We start from the raw sequence: 21,728 nt of genomic DNA on the forward strand, positions 1-21,728 counted from the left end.
TGTCCATAGGACAACAATCAGTCGTGTATTGCACAAATCTGGCCTTTATGGAAGAGTGGCAAGAAGAAAGCCATTTCTTAAAGATATCCATAAAAAGTGTTGTTTAAAGTTTGCCACAAGCCACCTGGGAGACACACCAAACATGTGGAAGAAGGTGCTCTGGTCAGATGAAACCAAAATTGAACTTTTTGGCAACAATGCAAAACGTTATGTTTGGCGTAAAAGCAACACAGCTCATCACCCTGAACACACCATCTCCACTGTCAAACATGGTGGTGGCAGCATCATGGTTTGGGCCTGCTTTTCTTCAGCAGGGACAGGGAAGATGGTTAAAATTGATGGGAAGATGGATGGAGCCAAATACAGGACCATTCTGGAAGAAAACCTGATGGAGTCTGCAAAAGACCTGAGACTGGGACGGAGATTTGTCTTCCAACAAGACAATGATCCAAAACATAAAGCAAAATCTACAATGGAATGGTTCAAAAATAAACATATCCAGGTGTTAGAATGGCCAAGTCAAAGTCCAGACCTGAATCCAATCGAGAATCTGTGGAAAGAACTGAAAACTGCTGTTCACAAATGCTCTCCATCCAACCTCACTGAGCTCGAGCTGTTTTGCAAGGAGGAATGGGAAAAAATGTCAGTCTCTCGATGGGCAAAACTGATAGAGACATACCCCAAGCGACTTACAGCTGTAATCGCAGCAAAAGGTGGCGCTACAAAGTATTAACTTAAGGGGGCTGAATAATTTTGCTCACCCAATTTTTCAGTTTTTGATTTGTTAAAAAAGTTTGAAATATCCAATAAATGTCGTTCCACGTCAAGATTGTGTCCCACTTGTTGTTGATTATGTTTGAAGCCTGAAATGTGGCAAAAGGTCGCAAAGTTCAAGGGGGCCGAATACTTTCGCAAGGCACTGTAAACCAGAGAGAGTGACTAAATCATTCAATATGGTTACTGGGCTGTCTGATCATAATCTGACACTTATAGCCAGAAAGCTGTCTAAGAGCAGGTTTAACCTCTCTACTGTTAGAAAGCCGGATCAACTCAGAATACCTAAGAGTGAATTAAACTATTTTGAAAAAGCAATTAAGGGAATAAACTGGAATGATCTCTTGTCCTATACAGACGTGGAAGATGATAGTCAGGTTTTTCTATCCACAATCCAGACTACAATAAATGGCTTCCTAAAGAAAATCAAATCCAAACCTGGCCAAAAGAGCACTCTTCCTTGGCTAAATGGAGAAATCTGGAAATTGATGAAAGAACGAGATTATGCTCTAAAAATAGCCCTAAAATCTAAATTAGAGCATGACAGACGTAGGTTTACCATGTTGAGAAATAAGGTGATGAAAGAAATCAGACAGGCCAAGGCAAACTTTTTTATTAACATAATTGGTGAAGCAAAGGGAAATTCTAAATTGATATGGGAGAATCTAAAAAAGTTAACAGGGAAAGACCATAGTAACACTGCAAAAAGACTAGAAATCATGGTGAATAACAATCTAACACAGGATGCAGTCGAAATAGCAATAGCCTTCAATTCCTACTTTATTGACTCTGTCAGGGTACTGACACAGAACCCCTCCACTGGTTTCTTGGGCTCAGTGCTAGTGAATGACACTCAACCAGTCTTCATTATAAGGGAGGTTTCTGAGTCAAAGGTGAACAAGGTGATTAGCTCACTAAAGAACTCTAAAGCCAAAGATGTGTTTGGGATGGACTCTACCTTTCTTAAAAACTACAAAGAGTCACTCATTGGCCCCATTACTAAGGTCACCAACACATCTATTGGTCTCGGTGTGTTTCCAAGGGTATGGAAGTCGGCCATAATAACGGCCATCTTTAAATCAGGCGACCCTGCTAACGTGAGTAACTACAGGCCCATTAGTATACTACCTGTGGTGTCAAAGGTTGTTGCAAAGTGTGTAGCAGAACTGATTGCCCACCTCAACAACAGCCCCTTCACATTACACTCCATGCAGTTTGGCTTCAGAGCGAAACACTCCACAGAAACGGCCAACTGCTTTCTTCTGGAAAATGTGAAGTCCAAGATGGACAAAGGGGGTGCTGTTGGGGCTGTGTTTCTGGACCTAAGGAAGGCTTTTGATACTGTTAACCATGAGATTCTCATCACAAAATTGTCCAAGTTAAACTTTTCCCCTGATGCCTTGAGATGGATGAAATCATACCTTGAAGGCAGAACTCAGTGTGTCAGAGTGAGCAATGAGCTGTCGCCCACTCGTAGCTATGATGTGGGCGTGCCCCAAGGGTCAATACTGGGGCCCCTCCTGTGCAGCCTGTACATTAATGATCTGCCTTCTGTCTGTACTGGGTCTGAAGTTCAAATGTATGCAGATGATACAGTGATATATGTGCATGCAAAGAGCAAACAACAAGCTGCACAAGAACTCACTACTGTAATGGTCCAGGTTACAAAGTGGCTCAGTGACTCGTGTTTGCATCTCAATGTGAAAAAAACTGTTTGCATGTTCTTCACAAAGAGGGCAACAGATGCTACTGAGCCAGATGTCTATGTGTCAGGGGAGAAGCTCCAGGTGGTATCCGATTTTAAGTACCTTGGCATCATACTTGATTCCAACCTCTCTTTTAAAAAGCATGTGAAAAAGGTAATTCAGATAACCAAATTCAACCTAGCTCATTTCCGATTTATACGAAATTGTTTGACTACAGAGGTAGCAAAACTGTACTTCAAATCTATGATACTCCCCCACTTAACATACTGCTTGACTAGTTGGGCCCAAGCTTGCTGTACAACATTAAAACCTATTCAGTCCGTCTACAAACAGGCTCTCAAAGTGCTTGATAGGAAGCCCAATAGCCATCATCACTGTTACATCCACAGAAAGCATGAGCTCTTGAGTTGGGAAAATCTTGTGCAATACACCGACGCATGTCTTGTATTCAAGATCCTTAATGGCCTGGCTCCCCCTCCACTCAATATTTTTGTTAAACAGAAAACCCAGACATGTGGCAGCAGATCCACAAGGTCTGCCATGAGAGGTGACTGTATAGTTCCCCTAAGGAAAAGCACCTTTAGTAAATCTGCATTCTCTGTGAGAGCTTCCTATGTCTGGAATACACTGCCATCAGACACACATAACTGCACCACATATCACACTTTCACAAAATGCTTGAAGACATGGCTAACGTCATGCTACGTCTTGCATGTCCTATGTTGCTCTGTCTGTATGCTATGTCTTGCTTGTCCTATGTTGCTATGTCTTGCTTGTTCTATGTTGCTATTGTCTATATTGTAATTGTTTTTAATAACCTGCCCAGGGACTGCGGTTGAAAATTAGCCGGCTGGCTAAAACCGGCACTTTTACTGAAACGTTGATTCATGTGCACTGTCCCTGTAAAAATAAAAAAATAAACTCAAACTCAAAGCTTGGTCGCAAATGGGATGCGTCTTCCAAATGGACAATGACCCCACGCATACTAAGTTGTGGCAAAATGGCTTAAGGACAACAAAGTCAAGGTATTGGAGTGGCCATCACAAAGCCCTGACCTCAATCATATAGAAAATGTGTGGGCAGAACTGAAAAAGCGTGTGCAAGCAAGGATGTCTACAAACCTGATTCAGTTACAACAGCTCTGTCATGAGGAATGGGCCAAAATTCATCCAACTTATTGTGGGAAGCTTGTGGAAGGCTCCCCAAAATGTTTGACCCAAGTTAAACAATTTAAAGGCAATGCTACCAAATACTAATTGAGTGTATGTAAACTTCTGACCCACTGGGAATGTGATGAAAGAAATGAATGCTGAAATAAATCATTCTCTCTATTATTATTCTAACATCTCACATTCTTAAAATAAAGTGGTGATCCTAACTGACCTAAGACAGGGAATTTTTACTAGGATTAAATGTCAGGAATTGTGGAAAAACTGAGTTTAAATGTATTCTGCTAAGGTGTATGTAAACTTCCGACTTCAACTGTATGTAAGAATGCTGTTCAGTGACTATAGCTCAGCATTCAACACCATAGCACCCTCCAAGCTCATCATTAAGCACGGGGCCCTGGGTCTGAAACCCACTGTGTAACTGGTTCCTGCACTTCCTGACAAGCTGCCACCAGGTGGTGAAGGTAGGAAACAACACCTCCCTACGCTGATCCTCAACACAGGGGGACCACAAGGGTGGGTGCTCAGCCCCCTCCTGTACTCCCTGTTCACCCATGACTGCGTGGCCACGCTCAGCATTCAACACCATAGCACCCTCCAACTCAATTATCAAGTTTGCAGACGACATAATAGTAGTATGCCTGATTACCAACAATGACGGGACAGCCAAGAGGGAGGAGATGAGGGCCCTCGTGGAGTGCTGCCAGGAAATGAACCTCTCCCTCAACAAAATGAAAGAGATGTTTGTGGACTTCAGGAGACAGCAGAGGGAGCACGCCCACATCCACAGGACCGCAGTGGAGAAGGTGAAAAGCTTCAAGTTCCTTGGCGTACACATCACTGACAATCTGAAATGGTCTACACACACAGAGACAGCGTGGTGAAGAAGGCACAACAGCGCCTCTTCAACCTCAGGAGGCTGAAGAAATTTGTCTTGGCCCCTAAGACCCTCACAAACTTTTAAAGATGCACAATTGAGAGCATCCTGTCGGGCTGCATCACCGCCTGGTATGGCAACTGCACCGCCCACAACCGGAGGCCTCTCCAGAGGGTGGTACGGTCTGCCCAATGGACCACAGGGGACACACTGCCTGCCATCCAGGACACCTACAGTACCCAATGTCACAGGAAGGCTAAACAGAGAATCAAGGGTGGAGGGGGGCTAAATAAGTAAATAATGGTTACTTCTCAGAAAGTATTGAGCTTTTAAAAGGAGTAAAACAATGGCCATTGAAATGCTAGCTATTTAAAATGTATCCAACAAGATAATCAATGGGTTAGAAATCCAGGGGATAAAAACAAAAAGTGTCAATGTATGCTGATGACTCTAGTCTGCAATCTGGATCCTTGCACAGTCTCAATGAAGATCTTGATCACTTTTCTAGACTCTCTGGATTAAAATCTAATTATGACAAGTGTACCATATTACGTATTGGATTGTTTAAAAAAAAAAGTGTTTACACTACCTTGTAGTTTACCAATAAAATGGGCAAGTATGTGAATACTTGGTATTCACATCTCAAAAAATATAATTTAACTTACCACAATCAATTTCAATAGAAAGTTAACAAAAATAGATAAGATTCTACAACCATGGAGAGGTAAATGCTTGTCTATTTATGGAAAAATCACATTGATTAACTCTTTGTTCCTATCACAGTTTACTTACTTACTAATGGCACTGCATACTCCCGACGACTTTAAAACGACAAAATTAAATGTGTCTATTTATATAATGACTGAGTTTGTGGGGCAAAAATGATTAAATATTATAGCTTTAAACCTCTCACTAAAAGCTTCACACATACATAAGTTAAACTTAAACCCAAAATGGTTCTCCAGTAGATTATTAAAAAAGGCTCATCCTTTGTTAAAAAAAATTGTCTTTATACAGATTAAAATTTCTCATTTTTGACTAATTGAAAATGATATTTTGTTTAAACTATTGCCTTTTCTTAAAAAAGTTATACAAAGCTGGTTACAATTTCAGTTTCATCCCCCAGAAAAGATAGAACAAATATTACAACATATGTTATGGTTAAAATTCAAATAAACTGATTAATTTTCAAAAATCTTTTATGGATTTTTAAATTTTTTATTGTATTATATTTATTTATAATATTATGAATATTTACTTATTTTCCACCATAATTTGCAAATAAATTCATTAAACATCCTACAATGTGATTTCTGGATTTTTTTCTCATTTTGTCTATTATAGTTGAAGTGTACCTATGATGAAAATTACAGGCCTCTCTCATCGTTTTAAGTGGGAGAACTTGCACAATTGGTGGCTGACTAAATACTTTTTTGCCCCACTGTATGTAAAAGTGTACGTAAAATGTGTATGTAAAATTAGATTTGATACCTTTTTATACTTGTCAGAAATGTCCAGATCAACTAGTCCAGGTTTCTCCGATCAAATAGCCTAACCTAAATGGCACTAAATAAAATAGACAATATGGAATGGACAATCACAACTGTTGTGTAGGATTTTCACCCCATTGTCATGATCAGTTGTTGAATGTTGATCATAGCGACAAAGAAAATACTTCTACATTTCCCGCTGTGTAAACACACTGCAAATAGGCGCACGATAACTCCTGATAAAGTTGGGTAAATTATATTCAGAACTTAAATAACCAAATTGATTAGTCACAGGAATTAAGACTAATAAAGCCAATGCAATGGCCTGTTTTACAAATGGTGGGCCAACAACACAGATGAGCATTTATAAAATTCCATTGTGGCAGACATGTATGCACGAGCCAACGTCTTTTTTCGGTCCTGTCCGGATATCGTTTCTTGGTGTTTATAGACAACATAACATTGACGGGCATTCATCAAATTCAATTTCAGACAACACTGTGGGCTACACCTCAGTAAGCATGTATCGATGCCTACACCTTTTGGACGTCTTTTTTGTTGCAGTTCCGTACCGGCCTTGATTTCCACAGACATTGGTTTTTGTTCCGGTCCGGACCAAATCTGAACCAATCATAGACGTCTATTTTTGGTTCAGATTTGGTCCGGTTTGACCAGCCTTGAATCGGCCCAAACATAGACATCTACAAATGACTTATTTTCAACTTTTATTCAGAGCCGAAAATGTACCCGATTTCAACATCTGGAAAATACGTACTTTCAACGTCCGGAAAATATGCCTTTTCAACATCCTGAAAAATAAGTATTTTAAACATACGGAAAATAGATTTTCACATTTCATTCAGAACCTAAATTGAACTTGTCTTTTCAGACGTTTAAGTTATGTTTTAGAAGTCATTTCAAGTCATTTTGCATAGTGGGACTATTCTAGTTTTGCTGGGGGCGCAGGACGTTCTCCAATGCTGGAAGGGGGACCCGAGTGAAAAAGTTTGGGAACACTTGGACTAGGCTAAAGGAACACATATAGCCTATCAAGTTGCCAGCACTTTGAAATTACATTTTAAAGTGGTGTATTTTAACTACAGGTAGGCTATCATTTGATTTTAATGAAAATGCGTCCACTATTTGTCGGTTGTCAGGACAACTCCTTGCATGATAAACTGGGTTGGGAGCCAATGGCAGGCCATGGGGCTAGGCCTATTGAATTGCTTACCTTGGATGCTGTGAAGGTGAACGTTTAAACCAGAGCGAAGCTGTAGGTCGTCGACGCTCTCCAACTGCTTAAAAAGTTTGGCAAAGTTGTTCTTCACAATTTCATAGCGCCGTACCTCGGTCCGAATTGCATTGGAAAGCGCTAACTTGTTGCTGCTGTTCATAATGACACCTGTCTCTGGTGATTACATGCGCGAGATTGACATTCGTTATCCATCTGCGCGCACTTCTCCAAACAGTTCAACCAAAGCTAATCGAACCTATGTATTCAGTTTAATAAGAGCTTCTGTCTGCAAAGTAGCCTACATCATCAATCAAAAGTACTTTATTCATTTGAGCAAATGTCTTGTTCCGTTTGTGCCTTACAACGACTACTTCCTTGTTTTAAAGAGCTGAAAGAAGAATGCTGATGAGTCGGACTCGTTTTGTCCTCTGAAAAAATATGACACCTCATGGAGACAGTGTTTCCCACTGGGCACAGACGTCAGGTTTTTGAAAACGTCTAATTTTGATGTACATTTGGTTGAGTTGTGAAATAAATAAAAAATCACTATGTCATTGGACTTCAATGTCTTTATGTTGATGACTTTTTGCCAATCTAATCTGTTTTTCACGTTGATTCAACGTCATCACTTATTTTTTGGGGTTTAAATTACGTGGAAACAACTTTGATTCAACCAGTCTTTTCACAGTGGGTTGTGTGTGTATGTGGCTTTGTAGCAATACAAGTGAAGTACGCCCTACATTTATTTGCACATTGAAGCGAAAACGTTTCATTTGTCTCAATACTCCAGAATTATCGATTTGAGATTGAAAGTTTTATATTAGGCGAAAGTACATAATGTCACCTTATATTTGAGGGTATTTTCATACATATCCGATTCACTGTTTAGAAACTAATGCGCTTTATATACTGTATCTCGAATTATGTTGGGCCCAATATAAATTCATCTTAAATAATGTTACGGTTTTCTTCCGGTGAAGGAGAGGAGGACCAAAATGCAGCGTGGTTATTTCGATTCATGTTTAATAAAGTTTTACACGAACAATACAGACAATAAACGTAACGTGAAAACCTAAACAGCCTTATTTTTTATTTTTTTATAAAAAATAATTTATTACCTTCAATACCATTCATTCTTTACAACTCATAATTTTCATACATACTCCAACAATGGTATTTTAATTTAACTAAACAAAACAAAAAACCCAAACAAAACCTCAGGGGAGCATCTTCCCTCCCCGTCACCCTACAAACTACCTTTCCCTATCTCCCCGTCGCTAATCTATCCCCTTACAAATCTAAATGACACCCAGCCCTAAACCCCCCTTCCACCTCTCCCGAGCAGCATGCTGCCCCCACTTCCTCTCCTCCCTCTTCATCCTCCCCCTCAAATCTCCTTCCACCCTCCTCACTATCCCTTCCACCCCCCAATCTCTCCCTGTCTTCACCATGTTCTGCCTGGCTTCCCACAGCCCCCGTTTAAAGAGACTCATGAGAAGCCAGAGCAGAAACCTGTCCCTATCCGTCCCTCTCGCTCTCCCTACACCTCTCTCTAACCTGGCCCACGTCAATACAAAATCCCCCCTTACCAAACCTAACAACACCCGTGCCCTAGCCCATACTACTCCGGCAAAGGCACAGTCCCAAAAGACATGGCGCACAGTCTCCTCCCTGCCACAAGAGGATCTTGGACAGGTGGGGGATTGCACCAAACTATACCGGTACATGATGGAACGTACCGGCAAGCACTTATGGAGGCTCAACCAATTCAGGTCCTTGAGCCTGTTGTCCAGACCCCGCGCCTGCACTCCCTCCCAGACCACTTCCGAGATTCCCACTACAGGCGCCGGACTCCCTGCCTTTAAGACCTCCTCGTACAGGTGCCTGTGATCTAAACCTACTCGGGCAACTTCAACCTCAGGGTGTGCACGCAGCCACTTGGCCGCATGACCAAAGTGCCACGGCAGCTGTTCCGCCCGAGGACCCGTGTTAGACCACACCATTACGCTTCTCGCCTGATACGAGAAGAACACCCGCAGGAGGTAACCGGACGGGTGTATCACTGGATGAGCAAGCTCCGTTAACAAGAAAGAAACAAAAATTGCGTCCAGCTTGAGGAGGAAATGCGGTACCCCCCTACCTCCCTCCCTGATGGGACAGAGCATGCGTGCCCTGGCGACCCACTCGCACCTGCCACTCCACATGAACTGAAACACAAGCCTCACTAGAGGCCTCCTCAGACAAGCCGGCAATGGGTAGATGTACGCCAAATACAAAAGAGACGGCAACACATCCACCTTTAGGACCAGGACTTTGCCCACAAAAGACAAATACCTAGCCTTCCACATTGCTAGCTTCCTCTGTACCACTGCGATACGCATGTTCCAGTTTAGCGTCGCTGAGCCGGAGGTCTCAAAATGGACCCCGAGAATCCTCAGGGCCCCCTCACAGAGAGATAACCCCCCGGGCACATCCGTTCTACCGCGCCATCTACCGAAAAACTTGACGGAAGACTTTGCATGGTTCAGAACCGCTCCCGACGCTCGGGTGAAATCCCCAAAGATGGCAAGGGACCTTGTCAGGCACGAGTCCTTGCACAGCAGCAAGGAAGTGTCGTCGGCGTACTGCGTCATCTTAACACGCAGCCCACCACTTCCAGGGATCAACAAGCCTTCCACCCCTGTGTCTGCCCTAATGGCAGCCCCCAGAGGCTCCATGTACAGAACGAAGAGGAGAGCCGAGAGTGGGCACCCCTGCCTGACCCCAGACGAGAGGTCAAAAACGTCACCCAAGTGACTATTTACACTAACTCGGCACCCCGCTCCGACATATAATGTACGAATCCATCCTATGAACTTCTCCCCAAATCCTAATCGACCTAACACTCTGAATAAAAAGGATCTATTCACGCGATCAAAGGCTTTCGCCTGATCTAGCGCTGCTACCATTAAAGGCAGTCCTCTATCTTCAACCCAAGCGATGGAGTCCCTGATTAACTGTAGGTTCCATCTAATAGAGCGGCCCTCTACCCCGCACGTCTGATCCTCATGAACGACGTAGGGAAGGGCTGTGCGCAACCGGTATGCTAAAACCTTTGCAAGTAGCTTGTAATCTACGCACAGCATGGTCAATGGCCGCCAGTTGCCAAGGTCTGTTACTTCCCCCTTCTTATATAAAAGTGACAGCACACCAACAGCCATTGATCCCCCCGGGACCCCCGTCTCAAGGATGGCCTTCAAGACTTCGAGGACCACTGGTCCAAGTATACCCCAAAACTTGAGATAAAACTCAGCCGGCAGCCCATCCATCCCAGGCACCTTCCCTTTTCCCATCCTCCTAAGAGCGCTCTCAACCTCTTCTAGTGAAATCTGGGCCTCCATCACTTCTCTAATGTCCTCCGGCAACCGCCTGGACAAGTGTTCTAAAAACACATTTCCCTGCTCTACATCTATTTCCCTTTCCTTAAATAAACCTTGGAAATGATCAGTTGTCACCCTGACCATATCCTCTGGTTCTCTAACTATACTACCATTTTCTTCCCTAATGCCATGCATTGCCTTCCTACTCTGTCTGGCCCTAACCGACTTAAAGAACATAGCGGAACAAGTCTCATTGTGTTCTAGAAAGCCACTATGCGCACGCTCCAGAAAAGCTCGAGCCTTCCGCTCCTGCAACTCCCTGAGCTGCGCCTTTAGGGTAGCGGATTTCTCCCAGTCAAACGACCCGCCGAGGTTGCCTGCCTCATACTCGAGTTCAATTAACCTTTGGATACGATCCACCTCCCTCCTCTCCTCCCTTTTTTTCCTCTTGCAATACCCTATTATAAAAGCCCTAATCCTCACCTTAACTAATTCCCACCACTCTAACACCCCCTCGCACATGGACCGGAGGCCTTCAAGCCTCCAAAAGAAATCATAAAACCCGTCAACAAAAGCCTGCTCCTCCAGCACATCCCGATCTAACTTCCAGTACCCCCTACCAAAGAGGCAGACTGGCGACCCCACCTGCAGGAGCACCCCGTCGTGATCCGAAAAGAAAACAGGCAACAGCCGCCCAGACAACTTACCCAAAGACCTGGGTACAAAAATATAGTCGAGCCTCCGCTCAACCCCCCTGGAGTTGTGCCATGTAGGACCGGCCATTTTCGGAGTAGTGTGCAGACCACCATCAACCAGACCATGGCAAGCCATTAGCCTGGTAATGGCGCCTGCACTGCTATCCCCCCCTATTCCTAAATCTGTATTAAAATCCCCCCCTATCACTAATTTCCTATTTGTGACACACAGGGGCGTCAGACAGTCCACCATCTCCCTCCTGTCTGCCACCACCTGTGGCCCATACACCACCACTAATCTAAATTTACAATCCCTTATCGTGACATCCACCCCTATAACCCTCCCCTGCATTACCACAAAAGAATCCTCCACTTTTACCTCCCTGTGCCCACACAAAATCCCTACCACCGATGAGTGCACCCCCCCAATACCCCAAACCGACTCCCCCTTGTCCCACTCCCTCTTAAACCTACTAACATCCCCTCCATCCCTCAGGTGAACCTCCTGTAAAAAACAAAAATCAAACCCCACACCCTCCAAATAACTAAAAACCGCCCTCCTCTTAACAAAATCCCTTAAACCCCTTACATTTAAAGTAACAAAAGTAAAATTAGACCCCATGAAAGAATCAAATAAAAACATGTAATACACTCAAATTCTAAACCCAGACAGAAAAAAACCAAAAACAGGAGACTCACCCGATGCTCCCCTGCTCCATATCTACCGGTGAAAACACCATCCGTACTCCCGACATCCCCCCCACTTCCTCCATCTCACCAACCCAGGATGCAGGAATAGTGTTTGGCTCCGGGGTGCCCTGCACCCTGGGTCTACCCCCACAATCCTCCCCCTCCCCAGTGCTGCAGCTGGATTGGAAAAAAACTCCCCACCTCCTCCTGTACCCAGTCCTGAGTCTTGTTAGGTGTGTCCCCACCCAACAGAAGTTGAGGGCCTGGGGAAACCAGCAGCAACCCAGAGGTTTCTCCCACCCCCATCACTCTCTTGGCCATCCCCTCCCTCTCACTGTCTGCCAATCGCACCCTCCTCTTCATTCTCTTCTTTGGTGATGAGAGATACCCCCCCCCCCCACCAGCTCCTCCACCATACCCCTCATCTCTTCCACCAGGGCACTTTCCCCCCAGTCCACTTGCTCTTCCACCGTCTCCTTCTCCAACACTCCTCCCTCGCTTTCTTCTCTCTCATGCTCCTCCACTCGGTTGCCTTCTTCCGCCGCTTTTCCTGGTTCTTCTACTCCCGTGCCTTCCGTTTCCTTCTCTCTTCCATCCGCCGCTTCTTGCTCCTCCTCCTTCCTTGCGGCCTTCCCCTCTGGACCTGTACTCTGGTCATGAGGCTTGCTTCCTTCCCCTCCTCTTCTTCCCCCATCCCCCGCTCCTGCTCCCCCCCCAGCCGCAGACGCATATGACCTCTGACGAGCCGGGCACCCCCGCCACAGGTGTGCTGACGAGCCACACCCGTGGCACGCCTTAGGCTTGTCACAATCCTTCGCCTCGTGTTCCTCAGATCCACAAAATCTGCATTTTCTTGTGCTGCACGAGGCGAATATGTGGCCGTAGGCCATACAGCGCCTGCAAAACGGGGGCTGACGTGCATAAAACAACGTCCCCCTGTCAGCCCCTAGGGAGAACATAGCAGGAGGATGGAGGTAGCCACCATGTCCCTTTGGGTCCTCTCTGAGGAGGGCCTGGAAGCCTCTCCTCCCATTCCAAAACCCAAGGGAGTCTTTGAGGTGCCTTGCTGAGGAGACGTTATCCATGTATCTCCCCAGAAAGGCCCTCACCTCTTCATCCTTAACGTATGGGTTGTAAATGTTGACAGTTACAACCCTAAAGTTATTCTTCGCCAGGCTTGTTATTTCATAGTGGCTCATCGGCCTCTCGCCTCCCACTGCTCTTGCCCTTCTCAGGATATCATCGTGTTTCTCCTCTGTATATAGTGCCACATCGTATGCTCCCTCCAACGAGTTGCCTTGGAAACAAAACACTTCCTTCACCGTCAGCTTTAGAATCCCCATCAATATTATCCTTCCAAAAGTTTCCCGTCCTAAAGGCTCCAACTCCTTTTCCTTCCAAGCAAAACGAATCGTATTGGCCAGCCCAATCCCAGGGACCGACCGTGTTGATGTATTTAGCACCATCTCCGCAAGGAGAATGGCGCTCGTTCTCTTCTCTTCCAAAACAATGAAAAAAGAAAATCCAAAGTGACTGAGCCTATTCTGGTGAAACTACACAGAGACAGGAACAATCACCCACGAAACACTCAAAGAATATGGCTGCCTAAATATGGTTCCCAATCAGAGACAACGATAAACACCTGCCTCTGATTGGGAACCATATTAAGGCAGCCATATTCTTTGAGTGTTTCGTGGGTGATTGTTCCTGCATTGCCTGATGTGAACCATGCCTCGAACAAAAGAGATCTCAGAAGACCTCAGATTAAGAATTGTTGACTTGCATAAAGCTGGAACGGGTTACAAAGTTATCTCTAAAAGCCTTGATGTTCATCAGTCCAGGGTAAGACAAATTGTCTATAAATGGAGAAAGTTGAGCACTGTTGCTACTCTCCCTAAGAGTGGCCATCCTGCAAAGACGACTGCAAGAGCACAGTGCAGAATGCTCAATGAGGTTAAGAAGAATCTTAGAGTGTCAGCTAAAGACTTACAGAAATTTCTGGAACATGCTAACATCTCTGCTGATGAGTCTACGATACATAAAACACTAAACAAGAATGGTGTTCATGATAGGACACCATGGAAGAAGCCACTGCTGTCCAAAAAAAACATTCCTGCAAATCTGAAGTTCGCAAAAGAGCACCTGGATGTTCCACAGCGTTTCTGGAAAAATATTCTGTGGACAGATTAAACTAATGTTGCTTTGTTTGGAAGGAACACTATGTGTGGAGAAAAAAATGCACAGAAACATCAAAACCTCATCCCAATGGTAAAATATGGATGGAGCAAGCATCATGGTTTGGAGCTGCTTTGTTGCCTCAGGGCCTGGACAGCTTGCGATCATCAACGGAAAAATTTATTCCCAAGTTTTATCAAGACATTTTGCTTGAGAATGTAAGGCTATCTGTCCTCCAATTGAAGCTCAACATAAATTGGGTGATGCAACAGGACAATGACCCAAAACACCTTCTGGAGTGGCCCAGTCTGAGTCTTGAACTCAACCCGATTTAAAATGCTGTGGCGTGACCTCAAGAGCGCTTCACACCAGACATCCTAAGAATATTGCTGAACTGAAGCAGTTTTGTAAAGATGAATGGTCCAAAATTCTTCCTGACCGTTGCGCAGGTCTGATATGCAACTACAGAAAATGTTTGCTTGAGGTTATTGCTGCCAAGGGAGGGTCAACCAGTTATTAAATCCAAGGGTTCACATACTTTTTCCACCCTACACTGTGAATGTTTATATGTTGTGTTCAATAAAGACATGAGAACATATAATTGTTTGTGTGTTATTATTTGTGTTTGTGTGTTTGTCTATTGTTGTGACTGTCGTGGAATTATCAGAATTTGTTGGTAACATTTGTAAGATGTTTAATATTCATCAAATGTGTGTAAGTTACTTCTCATCAGAATGGTATATTTGTATAATACTGTGGTGAGGTTGCAGTTAGCTGTTCTATGTCAAAACTAAGTTGCCTGGCCGATGAGAGGGGAGAGGTCAAAGTGTCATCATGTGTAAACATATCTTGTACTCCCTACCTTTCCCAGTGGGGTAAGGAGGGTTGCAGTGTCTGGAATCATTCTATGCTCCCTCTTATTGTTGTTTCTATCTTAACCTATAGCCTCATCTCCTATCCGTGAGTTTGTCCAGGAGTTTGTATTTAGAGTGGGTTGTATATAAATGACAATTTGATATATGCCTGTTGATATCGAGGATTTGGTTTATGGTTCTGAGGTTTGGGAAAGGAGACAAAGCTGAACGATGAATTATGTCTATGCTGTCTGACTATGGGTGTCTTTGCTATTAAAGGAACTCAGTTGCATTGTAAGGGGACTCTCAGAGAATTCACTGGGGAGACACTGAATTTATCTGAGAGTCACAGGATTGTGATAAGAGCTCATATAATTAAAGATGGACTTTTATAACTAACTCTGACGTGTGTGTGTGTGTGTGTGTGTGTGTTTGTGTGGTTTGCTCCCATGATTAGGTAAATAGAGGAAATTTCCACAACAAGACTTAGAATTTGATCTGATCTTCATCTATGACCAATTTATGCAGAAATCCAGGTAATTCCAAAGGGTTCACATACTTTTTCTTGCCACTGTACTTATGATACCTTCAAACGGGGGACTAGATACATAAAGTGCTTTCATTTATAAACGGTTAAGCAGCAGTGGTGTAAAAATACTTGAAAGTACTAGTTAAGTAGTTTTTTGGGGGGGTATCTGTACTTTACTTTACTATTTATTTTTTTGACAACTTTTACATTCCTAAAAAAAATGATGTACTTTTTACTCCATACATTTTCCCTGACACCCAAAAGTACTCACAAAATTTTAAATAACGCCGACTTCTCCCACATGCTGAACACTTAAATGCAACAACAAAACATTAATGTTTTTTTAAACACTATAGTTTGTTTACAAGCATGATGGCTGTACTTTAGGTTTATTGCAACATGCTGATATGAAAATAAAGTTGTTGTACTTCAATGTTTGTAAACAATGTAAATGTAAACAACCGCTGTATAGCCTCATAACATGGTTAAAACTATAATGTTGATATCATGGATGGTCTGTCTTTGCATACATACAGTGCATTCGGAAAGTATTCAGACCTCTTGACTTTTTCCACATTTTGTTACGTTACAGCCTTATTCGAAAATGTATTAAATATTTTTTTTCCCTCCTCAATCTACACACAATACCCCATAATGAAAAAGCAAAAACCGTTTTTTTGCAATGTTTGCAAATGTATTAAATATCAAAAACTCAAGTAATTCTACTTCATTACTTTACACAACTGCTCGTCAGAATCGAGGGAAAGAGGAATGAAGCAAAGTACAGAGAGATCCTTGATGAAAACCTGCTCCAGAGCGCTCAGAACCTCAGACTGGGGGCGACGGTTCAGCTTCCAACAGGATAACGACCCTAAGCACACAACCAAAACAACGCAGGAGTGGCTGTGGGACAAGTCTCTGAATGTCTGAGTGGCCCAGCCAGAGCCCGGACTTGAACCCTATCGAACATCTCTGGAGAGACCTGAAAATACTTGTTCAGCGATGCTCACAGTCCAACCTGACAGAGTTTTAGATAATCTGCAGAGAAGAATAGGAGAAACTACAAGGTGTGCCAAGCTTGTACAGAGTAAAGAATCGGAATACTTAATATACATTTTATATATATATATATTTTTTTATATACATTTGCAAACATTTCTAAAAACCTGTTTTTGCTGTCATTATGAGGAATTGTGTGTAGATGAGATTTTTAAAAAAAATCAATTTTAGAATAAGGCTGTAACGTAACAAAATGTGGAAAAAGTCAAGGGGTCAGAATACTTTCCAAATGCACTGTATCTATGAATTTGAGTGGTTACATTTCTCCAGGCCCATTGTTCAGCTTATTACCAAAACAGAGACGGGGTGGCCCTTTGTTATTGTTTTAGTTAAGTATTCTAGCTTTAACTGCTGCTAATTTACACATTTTTATGCTGTGTTCATAACATGGGAAAGTGGTCTTACCTCAAATGACTGGGACAAATCCAGCCCTCCAACGTAATTACTAGTGGGAAACTTGTTTATCATACCTGATGCCCCGTTCAAGACAACTCAGAAACTCTGAATCCTTGAGTAAAGACGTGCATATGCTTTTGCGTACAGCATCCTATTGGTTGATAATGATTATTTCCAAGTGGGAAACTAGGCTACCACGACTTTCTAAGTCAAAGATTTCATAGTTTCCGAGTTGTCTTTAATGCCGACTTCTCCCACATGCTAAACCTCAATAACAGCATTTTTGCCACTTAAATGCAACAAAACATTATTCATATATGTTTTTTTAAACACTATAATTTGTTTACAAGCATGATAGCTGTACTTTAAGTTTATTGCAGTGTTCACATGCTGAATTATCGGAAGCTCCTAGTTCCCAGTGGTAAATTTCACTTGTACGACCCTCCAAGTAGAAAGTGGGAAACTCAGAGAAAATGTTTTTACCTGAGTTGCCGAGTTGTGACGTTTCACCACCAGCCTTTTTACCTTTTCAGCCAAAAGATGATGACAAATCTGTTTTTTACTATTACAACCTTTATGAATATCTAATCAATATTTCTCACATGCTTCATAAACAACAGGTGTGGACTAATAGTGAAATGCTTACTTCCGGGCACTTCCCAACAATGCAGAGAGAAAGAAAATAGATAAATACCAAAAATAATAATATATACACAGTGATTAACGATAACTTTGCACAAGTTACAAGGGGTACCAGTAATGAGTCGATGTGCAGGGATACGAGGTAAGAGGTAAATATGTACATATACTGTAACTAGCAATAAAGTGACAGATAGTAAAGTGTAGCAGCAGCGTATGTGATGAGTAAAAACAGTTAGTGCAAAAAGGGGTCAATGCATATAGTCCGGGTAGCTATTTGGTTTACTATTTCAAACTAACTTTTTAGCAGTCTTATGGCTTGGGGGTAGAAACTTTTCAGGGTCCTGTTGGTTCCAGACTTGGTGTATCAGTGCCGCTTGCTGTGCGGTAGCAGAGAGAACAGTCTATGACTTGGGTGGCTGGAGTCTTTGACCATTTTTAAGGCCTTCCTCTGACACTGCCTGGTATAGAGGTCCTGGATGGCAGGAAGCTTGGCTCCAGTGATGTACTGGGCCGTACGCACTACCCTCTGTAGCGTCTTACGGTCAGATGCCGAGCAGTTGCCATACCAGGCAGTGATGTAACCAGTCAGGCTGCTCTCGATGGTGCAACTGTATAACTTTTTGAGAATCTGAGGGCCTGTGCCCTCTTCACAACTGTGTTGGTGTGTTTGGAACATGATAGTGATGTGGACACTGAGGAACATGAAGATCTCAACCCGCTCCACTACAGCCGTGTCGATATGAATGGGGTCGTGCTCTGCCCTCCATTTCCTGTAGTCCACGATATGCTCATTTGTCTGCTGATGTTGAGAGAGAGGTTGTTGTCCTGGTACCACACTGCCAGGTCTCTATCCTCTTCCCTATAGGCAGTCTCATTGTCATCTGTGATCAGGCCTACCACCGTCATGTCGTCTGCAAACTTAATGATGGTGTTGGAGTCGTGCGCGGCCATGCAGTCGTGGATGAACAGGGAGTACAGGAGGGGACTAAGCACGCACCCTTGAAGGGCCCCCATGTTGAGGGTCAGTGTGGCGGATTTGTTGTTGCCTATCTTCACCACCTGGGGGCGTCCCTTCAGGAAGTCCAGGATCCAGTTGCAGAAGGAGGTGTTCAGTCCCAGGGTCCTTAGCTAGGCGATGAGTTTTGAGGGCACCATGGTATTTAACACTGAGCTGTGGTCAATGAACAGCATTCTCATGTAGGTGTTTCTTTTGTCCAAGTGGGAAAGGGCAGTGTGGAGTGCAATAGTGATTGTGTCATCTGTGGATCTGTTGGGGAGGTATGCGAGTTGGAGTGGCTCCGGGCTGTCTGGGATGATGGTGTTGATGTGAGCCATGACCAGCTTTTCAAAGCATTTCATGGCTATAGATGTGAGTGCTATGGGGCGATAGTCATTTAGACACGTTACATTGGCATTCTAGGGCACAGGGACTATGGTGGTCTGCTTTAAACATGAACATTAAGGTATTACAGACGGGTTCAGGGAGAGGTTGAAAATGTCAGTGAAGACACTTGCCAGCTGGTCAGCGCATGCTCCAAGTACGCATACTGGTGATGCTTCTGGCCCTGCTGCCTTGTGAATGTTAACCTGTTTAAAGGTCTTAATCACATCGGCTAAAGAGAGCGTGATTACACAATCGCGTGGAACAGCTGATGCTCTCACGCATAGTTCAGTGTACTTCGAAGCGAGCATACAAGGCATTTAGCATCACTGGGCAGCTCTCGGTTTGGTTTCCCATTGTAATCTGTGATAGTTTGTAAGCCCATGCCATATCCGACAACAGTCAGTGCTGGTGTAGTAGGATTCGATCTTAGTCCTGTATTGATGCTTTGCCTGTTTGATGGTTCATCGATGCACTTATTAATGAAGCTAGTGACTGGTGTGGTAAACTCCTCAATGTCATCGGATGAATCCCGGAGCATATTCCAGCCTGTGCTAGCAAAACAGTCTTGTAACTTAGTATCTGCCTTATTGGACCACTTCCATTTTGAGTGTGTCACTGATACTTCCTGTTTGAGTTTTTGCTTGTAAGCTGGAATCGGGAGGGTAGAGTTGTGGTTAGATTTTTCAAATGAAGGGCGAGCTTTGTATGTGTCTGTAGTAAAGGTGATTTTGATTTTTCTCGCCTCTAGTTGCACAGGAGACAAGGTAGCAGAAATGAGGTAAGACGAATTTCAGTTTTCCTGCATTAAAATCACTGGCCACTAGGAGCGCCAGCCTCTGGATGAGCACTATACAGCTTGTTGAGTACAGTCTTAGTGCCAGCATCGGTTTGTGGTGGTAAATAGACAGCTACGAAAAATAAATAGTGGTAAATTGTATGGTCTACAGCTCTCAATCTCAACCCTGGATCTCGAATTCAGTGCCACAGCATTTTTTTTATTGTTCCCATCTAATCAGGGACTGATTTATACCTGGACCACCAGTTGTGTGCAATTAATTATCAGGTAAACCAGAAATCCGGCAGGCTCCAGACCTTGTAGTGTAAGAGTTAAATACCCCTAGTCTAAAGCTTATCATTATGAATACTAACTAAATGTAACTAGTTTGACCATATTGTCAATGTTAAGCAAGCTAGCTAACTGTATTAATAGCAATGTAAGATAGCTTATGATTTCCCAGTTTCCTGTGAAGCCAGCATATGGTTGACGCAGCTTGTTTGACATTAGCCAATCAGTGTTTCTCAACAAGTTCAAAGCACGTGAATGCTTTCAACCAATTTTACGACTTTACAACTGGTAATTACCACCTTCCTACTTGGTTATGAATGCAGCATTAGCTACAACTTCAGAGTCCGTTGGAAAGGATCAAATTGAGCAAAGTGAGGTGTACAATCATTGATCTACAAATCATATTCCCTGACAAATAATAGGTTTTGTGCGATTTAAGATTCGCAGAGCTACGGCTCCCCTGTCTCAGGCAATCCCAAGCCATGCACACACACACAGAACCAGACATTGATTCATTGATTGTAGACAGCTTGTGTCAATTACAGAACATTTCCTAGGATTTTCTACCTGCAGCAACACTAGTGGCTAATGCTGGAAAACGGTAAATGCACAGTGCCTCCATTTCCACACCAAAAAGCGGGGCCTAATATGTGAGTCAGTTAAAAAGCCCAATGCAGCCATATTTATCTCAATATCTAATCATTTCCAGGCGACAATGAAGTATATTACTGTGATTGTTTTAAAGAAACAAAAATACTTTTTTAGCAAAGAGAAATTTGTCAAGCAAGAATTTAGCTAGGACTGTCTGGGAGTGGTCTGAGTGTGGAGGGGAAAAGTAGCCGTTATACCACAGTACGAGTACCATAGTATGAGTTATAATAACTATAAAACCTAACGGTCAAACAAGGAAATGGTTCCAATCGTTTTTCAACCATTCATTTTTCTCATAGGGGATTTCAAATAAGTGCTGTGTTTCGTGTAGGCTTACCCTGGTGTGACATTTTGATAACCGTGTAAATCTCTCTAGGACATGGTGGCTTTTATCAATTAATTTGCCTGTATTTACCACCCCAAAATTAAATGCAAATTAGCAGCTAATGTGGCTATCATAAAGAACTGCACATGCCATGATGACTGGCCAAGACTGACGAACCGAGGTGAAGTTAACATTAGATCGTTAATCCAGAGATTCTTAACTAAATTTAGTCATGAATAAATTGTCAAAATGTCTTTAAATTGACAATTCTGTGAACTGTCTTGTGCACATTTTTTATTGACACAATACCTGTTAGCAAAAGTGTCCGCTAGAGATGATGTGCAGGGGCTTGCAGGGATTGGTAGTCTTGCATGATGTCTACTTTGCATTTTCAAATCTGAGAGTAAATAGAGCCGAATATATTTATAAAAGTCACCTTGTCCAAGAGAGATTTACATGGTTATAAAAATGTCACGGGAGAGTAAGCCTACACGAAGCACAGCCTTTACTTCAATAGTGTTTTTTTTTAACTATTGAAACCCTTTCCCTGTTTGACCGCTAGGTTTTCTGGGTATTATGACACCTCCACTGTGGGGCTCAATAAGCAGAGATGTATGGAACTCCCTTTGTATTGGTCTATTAACTAATTTACC

General features: G+C 43.1%; 1 protein-coding gene across 2 annotated transcripts in view; it reads right to left on the reverse strand.

The window, feature by feature from the left end:
• LOC109894670 (arf-GAP with GTPase, ANK repeat and PH domain-containing protein 1) overlaps positions 1 to 7,681 on the reverse strand; it is a 54,847-nt gene extending 47,166 nt beyond the window's left edge. The window contains exon 1 of one of the 2 annotated variants that reach the window (XM_020488313.2): positions 7,248 to 7,681. In XM_020488313.2, the coding sequence (XP_020343902.1) occupies positions 7,248 to 7,410 (163 nt within the window). In that variant the 5' untranslated portion in view covers positions 7,411 to 7,681. The remainder of the gene's footprint in view (positions 1 to 7,247) is intronic. The other variant, XM_031823470.1, reaches the window with a different exon arrangement.
• Between the last annotated feature and the right edge of the window lie 14,047 nt (positions 7,682 to 21,728).

The sequence above is a fragment of the Oncorhynchus kisutch genome, linkage group LG1, assembly GCF_002021735.2.
Source record: "Oncorhynchus kisutch isolate 150728-3 linkage group LG1, Okis_V2, whole genome shotgun sequence".
Lineage (NCBI taxonomy): Eukaryota > Metazoa > Chordata > Actinopteri > Salmoniformes > Salmonidae > Oncorhynchus > Oncorhynchus kisutch.